Source organism: Nicotiana sylvestris, chromosome 3 (genome assembly GCF_000393655.2).
Source record: "Nicotiana sylvestris chromosome 3, ASM39365v2, whole genome shotgun sequence".
Classification (NCBI taxonomy): domain Eukaryota; kingdom Viridiplantae; phylum Streptophyta; class Magnoliopsida; order Solanales; family Solanaceae; genus Nicotiana; species Nicotiana sylvestris.
Window position 1 is genome coordinate 143,912,682 of NC_091059.1, and position 7,523 is coordinate 143,920,204.

Genomic DNA, 7,523 nt, shown 5'->3' on the forward strand with positions numbered 1-7,523 from the left:
TTCATAATTTTATTATTCACCCCCCGGTGTCATTTTATGAGTGTAGCCCAGCAATTTCATTGTCCACCAAAATAGGAAAAATGACACTGTATAACCGCTGTAAAAAAAGAAAACATATATTGAGCTTCCATAGACTAATTTCTTTCTCTATTGAGGGATAAAACAAACAAACATTCATATCAAGTTATCAAACTACTCCCTCCGTCCCAATTTATTTAAAAGTGTTCAAATTTCGAGAGTCAAACGAATTACTCCTTAACAATAATTTTTTTATATCTTTTATATATTTTAAATTATTAATTATTACTACTTATATTTTCTCGAGTCCACTTTAATTAATTCTTTAACTTTTTTTTATAATCCACTATATTTAATCTTTTCCAATATCAAGAAAGAATTAACATTCTTTTTTTTTTCTTTCAAAGTTTGCGTATATGCCAATGAACAAAATAAAGAGAGTAGATATTAATTAAAGTAAATCGGATGCAGTAATACTTTTTAAGTAGTTCTAAATATGTAATAAATCTTATATAGAAAAAATTAAAACTTCCATATCCATCGGTCAAAATGAAAAAGTTTAAATTTGAAAAAGCAAAAAAAAATGTATCATATAAATTGGCACAGAAAGCGTGTTCGCTTCCAGTATTGTTACACTCTGCCAACTTGTTAAGACTGTCTTTGTCTAAAATCATTCAAATACTAATGACCACAGCAATACTAGTCTGTACAACCATAAAACCTTACAAAGAGAAAGGAAGCACGAGAGCAGCCAAGTAAGACTACAGTAGCAGTAGACAATCAGAAGAATTGTACAAAAGTGTTATTCTTCATACTGCAAGATGGTGGACATCTTCAAATGATGTGTGGCATAAACAGCACGCTGTTTCCATCTCTTTTGTGCAGAGGTTGAGCTCATCCTTATTTACTGGTCGAACATACAGATCTGTTCAATTCAATGACAATTACACTGATGTTATCTTCACTACCGCGAGCAATTGCTAATTCTGCAAGGAAGGAAGCTGCCTGTGCGGCAAGGTTTTCTTTCTTGACTTCATCACTTGTCTGCTCATCTTTCTCGTTTATTTTACTATGGGATTTGCTTTGTTGAGAGCACGGCCTCTTCATTTGACCATTCAAACATCTTCTTGTAACGTCACATGCAACATCGTTTGGAATGACATCCCATAGTCCGTCACTTGCAAGTATTAAGAACTCATCTGCATCAGTCCTTTTGCTCACCTTGACTTCAGGATCTGGTATCACATATGGTTTAAGGTAGGTATCACCTGCATCAATATAAGGTATTATAACCCTGTCGGCCGGAACACATAGACTCAAACTTATTGCAGCAGCTGAAATGGCTTGTGGATCTACTGCACAATGTTAATGTTGAACTGGCTCCATAGATCAGAGGCGGATTCAAGACATAAATTTAATGAATTCGACCTCTAAAGTTCTTAGCACTGTACTTATTATACTTTTAAAATTAGAAGTTCAGATGATCTAATTTTTGTTAAAATTTAGTGAACTTTTGTGTGTGTATATACTGTGTCAAAAATATTGGGTTTAAAGAACCCATTAATCAGGTGCTCCAGATAATCATGAATCCAAATGCTTTGGTGGTTGAATTGTCCATCACAAGGAATAATGATCCGATATGTCATCCGTTTTCCCTAGAAGCTTTGACGGAAATCAGAATAGAGGAAATTGCAAGAGCAATGACCTCGTGCATTTGACTAGTAAAGATAGATTGATCTTTTTTTTTGGGGTGGGGGGTGGGGGGGGGGGGCTCGTCATTTGAGCAACTAGAATATGCTTAGCATTCCACGTACCTATGGATCTTGAGGTAGCAAGAACTCCTAAGACTCGATGCCCATTCCAATTTATAACTTTCCCACCTGAATTTTCAATTCTATCCAGCTCATCAGGTCTGTCAGGCTGCGTACAGAAAGTGTCAACAAATTAAATAATCTACTTGGCTAGCAAATTACAAATTTAAATAAATGTCCAGAAGTTGGGTAACAACTTAATTGAACCTATCGTGACTCATTGTTTGTTTAATAATATGATGAACATCCAGTAATATTGTAGACCTTAATTTGGCCAGTTAAGATCATAGTAATAATAATTCTTAAGAGGTGAAAATGCAAAGCAAATGGAGACTAGCGTGTCCAAAAAACCTGACCAAATAAAACAACAATATTCTTCGGCTTCTACTCTCAGCAATAGAATGCTCCCCACCTTTATATGAAGATTTAGTAATTTTGTATTCATCAACTGGCGTGTATGTTCTATATATAGTTGCAGCAATGAATATACACTTGTCAAATTGTCGTATCTAATGATATTTAAAGATATATAAAGCTTGCAGGTTTGTGGTTTGGACTTGCGAGAGACCATATCCCGAGGACTTACAATGACAAGAAAAAAAAAGAAAATAATAATAATAATAATGAGAAGAAATCAGCTTTAGAAGAGAGAAAATTGTATTTTAGTGAATTATAGTATTTGAATAGCCTAAAACATCGAAAAAAGTACTCTTATTATAGAAGAGAGAAAATTGTATTGTCAGTGAATTCGATTTAAATAGCGTGAACCACGCTATATGTTACCTCCTTTCCTTCTGCAGTCTAATTTTTTCCTTTATTCTGCGTAAGCCAATAATATTCCTCATGTTACCATCTTTCCGTAGTGCAGTGACTAAATTCCAATTCCATTTGTTAATATTAAGATCACAAAAAGGGTGAAAAAAAATAGTACAGCAGAGCAGATACGAGATACGAATATTTGTCAAAAGTAACACACTGTTGACGAAAGAATCAAGTACCCAAATAAAGACATGGATTCAACGAAGTTAGAACATATTAGGTGATTTCTTTCTAAAATGGGGGTAATTCTAAGGGTAGAGCTAGTTATTTCAACGCGTAAAATAGGTAAGTTGAGTTGAAAAAAAATTGAATATAGTCCAAAGTTTTATTAGATACCTTATGGTCAATAGACAAAGGCACTGTAACTCCACCACGTGAAAGCACAGCTCTTGAATCCCCACAATTGGCAACAATCACTTCTTCCTCTGACACCATAGCTACCACAGCCGTTGATCCCATCGTCGCCATTTCCGCCCCGTTCTTCTCCACCTCTTCGTCCATTTTAACAAAACTCTCCCTCATCACTTTCTCCCAATTAATACTCTCTTCATCTTCTTCTTCTACAACTTCCTCTATCACCAAACGGTGCAGCCATTCACGGCAAACGTGCGCTGCACGTGACCCTCCATGCCCATCGTAAACTCCGAAAAAATCATACTTTCTATTACCTTTACTCAACAACCCCGGCTTCACTGTTACTGCATCTTCCATTTCTCGTCTTCGACCGATCAACGATATCAACCCATGCGACCCGCACGTGACACGTTGTAACCTCTCTCTTACTGTTTTCACTTCACTGGAAGTAGTCCCCAGTTGAACTTGATCAACAGTAATTACACCATCAGTTACGCTATTATTTTCAGGTTTTTTCCTCTTATAATACCTGTAATCGGCGGCATAGAAACGGAAATTTTCCGACAATTTTTTCAATCGACGTACATTCAATCTCTTTTGACGAGCGAAATTTTGATGTTTCTCGTTAAGATCTACTTTTGCTATTCCACCGGACTCCATTAACGCCGTTAGCCGACAACCTCTTTCGGCTGCCGGCGACGTATCTTTAAGGTTATCAATCATTATGTGAAGACTGTTAACTGCATTACGAAGATTATGGTAGATATTTGCATAATCAATTAGGTCCAAAAACAAAGGAGGGAGAGTTGAATATAAAACAACTCTTTGGGACCACGATAAATATAAACCGTCGGATGATGAATATGATGATCGATTGTTGCCACGTGAAGTTGAAAAATCGGCCGGTTTAGTTTAAAGGACCAGAACACAATGATGAGTCAGACGAGCCTACCGATACACGTGGGCGGTTCGGATGAAGGAAGAGGAATAGGTGGCGAAAAGTTGATTTTTCGAAAAATTGTTGATATTTGGTGAGATGGTTTAAATTCTTTTACTCAAGTCTACAATATATTAGCTTAAAAATGAAAAATTTGTTGATAGAAGGACTTCATCACCCTCGCAACAGGGTCTAGGGAGAATAATGTGTCGTAGCTTTACTCCTCCTTTACGAAAGTAGAGATATTATTTTCGATAAATCCTCACTTCAAGCAAAGCACAATCACAATTGGTAGAAAAATTACGAAAAAAAGACAATAACAGCAACAAGATAATAAGATAATTGGAGAAAGAGAAATAATAGGTAGTAATAATAAAATCTAAAAATAAGAAAGTAAGAGAATAATAGTATAGCAAAAAGATACACTCGACTACCTATTAATATTTACCCTAATTCTCACCCTCCACACATTCTTATCAAGAGTTATATCCCTTAGTGAAGGCAAATTCAATTTGGCTAAGCCAGTAAGTTTAGGATATCCAACATTTTGTCTTAATTATGAAAAAAAAATATTTTTATATTTTAAAATAATTTTAATTTTATTAATAAAATAATTTATTATTTATATTAGATCATAATTTTAGAAATCTTTCTTAAATATCTGAGTTTCGAGTTTAATAGTGCTCAAATGGGGATGGAGTTGTAATAATGTAAATTTTAAAAACTTGATACGGTCTTCTGTGAGGATGTGGGACAAGAAGGTTGTACTAATAGGGACAAGTGGCGTCTCATAGTTGCTAAGGTTTTCTGGTGAAAGTATCTTTCGTTTTGCAGATTTGGTGGACAAATATATTGACTCCTCTGATTCTTATGTGGGGTTGGACACGTGTTTATTGCTAGTGATTCCTTGAAACTCAACCTTGTGTTTACGTGTCTGGTTTTGATTTTGTTCTTATTTTATTATTATTTCAGAAGATTTTTTCTACAGTTAAAGATGTAGTATTCGAGTGACTCGTGTAAGGTTTGAGGTTTCTTGTACTGTTCGGCGGTATAAGTATTTTATAAAGCTTTAGCTAATTATTAAAATAAAGTATGCGCCGTATATTAGATAGATAATATTTAGTACTTCAATTAATTTCCTCGAAATATTTGGACATGAGGCAGATGAAAAATCTAATTTAGAAGGTACCCCATGCTCACGCTTCATTTTTCAATTTGAAATGTAGTAGCTTTGTTCCAGAAGCTTCGGTGTAAAGTTGTACTTTTCCTTGAATCCTTTATATACTTTAGACAACAAATCTTAGAAAATGATAACTGTTATAAATATATTATATTATGGATGTTCATTTAGTACTTCGTTGTAAATAAGCTTCCTGAAGAAGCTTATCTATATTGGACTCCACCGTAAATATGTTTATCTATTTAATACTATATTGGAAATAAGCTTATCACTTCGGTACCCGGTTATGGATAAACATTACCCCCAGTAGAAGTTTATCCATACCGGGTATAATAAGCTTATCTTTTCAGTACCCAGTTATGGATAAACATTACCCCGGTAGAAGATTATCCATACCGGGTATAATAAGCTTATCTTTTCAGTACTCCGTTATGGATAAATATTGCTCTCAGTAGAAGATTATCCATATCTGGTACAGCAGCAGCTTACACAGCAGCTTGTAGCAGCTTACACAGCAGCTTGTAGCAGCTTACACAACAGCTTGTAGTAGCAGCTTACACAGCAGCTTATAGTAGCTTACACTGCAGCTTGTAGTAGCAGCTTACACAACAGCTTGTAGTAGCAGCTTACAGAGCAGTTTCCTTTCTTCTATAAATAGAAGAGATTTCAGTTCATTATGTACATCAGTTGGAGTTCGAATAATATATCAGTTTCTCTCTATACTTGTCTTTACTTTACAGTCTTTGTTTTATAACACGTTATCAGCACGAAGCTCTACCATCTCGAGCAAATATTTTGAAAGTATCTGAGGTAAGAACTTTCTTTTCCTAAATAATGTCAAATCTTTCTAAACTTGAATTTGTAGCCCTGGATATATCAGGCAAAAGCTACATGTCTTGGGTGCTTGATGCTGAAATTCATCTTGATGCGATGTGTCTGGCAGACACCATCAGATAATAATCAGGCATCAAACCAAGATCGTGCCAAAGCAATGATATTCCTACGCCATCACCTTGATGAGGGCCTGAAAATGGAATATCTCACTATTAAAGATCCAGTCATACTGTGGAATAATTTGAAAGATAGATATGACCACCTGAAGATGGTCGTTCTTCCACAGGCACGTTATGATTGGACTCATCTAAGGCTACAAGATTTTAAATCTATCAGTGAGTATAATTCTGCTATGTTCAGAATTATTTCCCAATTAAAATTATGTGGTGATAATATTACTGATCATGATATGTTGGAGAAAACTTTCACCACTTTTCATGCCTCGAATATGCTCCTGCAGCAGCAATATCGAGAGATGGGATTTAAAAAGTATTCTGAACTTATCTCACATCTTCTTATAGCAGAGCAACATAATGGGCTATTAATGAAAAATCATGAAAGCCGACCTATTGGTTCTTGTCCATTCCCTGAAGTGAATGAGACGAACTTCCACCAAGCTAAACGTGGAAGAGGTCGTGGCCCCAGTCGTGGTCATGACCGTGGTCGGGGAAGAAACCCCAATCATGGTAATAATAATGCACCAAAGAAGCCTCCTCACCACCAGCAGTGGAAAAGGAAGGAACAAAAGCATGAAGCGGTGCAAGCGCCAAATGTAGAAAATGCATGCTATAGATGTGGAGGAAAAGGGCACTGGTCACGTACTTGTCGTACGCCAAAGCACCTGGTTGAGCTTTATCAAGCCTCCCTGAAGAAGACAGAGAAAAATGCTGAAGCAAATTTTATTTCTGAAGATAATTTAGACTTCATGCATTTGGATGTAGCTGATTACTTTGCACTCCCAGAAGGAGAAATAAGTCATGTAATCGGTAGTGAATCTGTAGAAATGTAAATATTTTAATTTTTGTTGTTTGTAATAGATAGTATGGTTATGTAATTGTTGTACATAAATAAAAGTTATGCTTTGATAATGATGTTTACTATAATATATTTTATTTATGTTATTTTGAAGAATATGGATAACCCTCAAATTATGTTTGGATCAAAGACAAATCATGAAGATATGTGTGTTATTGATAGTGGAACAACTCATGCCATATTCAACGATCAGAAATACTTTTCTTATTTGCATAAGGAAAAAGCAAATGTTTCAACAATTTCTGGTAATATAAGTTTGATTGAAGGCTCCGGAAGAGCCATAATATTTCTGTCTAAGGGAACAAAACTTATTATAGACAATGCATTGTTCTCCTCCAAGTCCCGAAGAAACTTGTTGAGTTTTATAGATATCCGCCGAAATGGGTATCATGTAGAGACAATAGATGAAATGAACAGGGAATATCTTTGTATTACAAAGAATATTTCTGGCCAGAAATGCATTGTAGAAAAGTTACCAACTTTATCTTCTGGCTTATACTATTCAAAAATTAGTACAATTGAAGCACACTCTATC

General features: G+C 35.3%; 1 protein-coding gene across 1 annotated transcript; it reads right to left on the reverse strand.

Moving 5' to 3' along the window:
- Positions 1-645: 645 nt before the first annotated feature.
- LOC104221807 (protein phosphatase 2C 51-like) lies at positions 646-3,790 on the reverse strand. The gene is made up of 3 exons (XM_009772941.2): positions 2,985-3,790; positions 1,833-1,938; positions 646-1,286 (listed from the first exon to the last, which is right to left on the reverse strand). The coding sequence occupies exons 1-3, from the start codon at positions 3,723-3,725 to the stop codon at positions 919-921; spliced, it is 1,215 nt and encodes a 404-aa protein (XP_009771243.1). The 5' UTR covers positions 3,726-3,790; the 3' UTR covers positions 646-918.
- Positions 3,791-7,523: the final 3,733 nt, after the last annotated feature.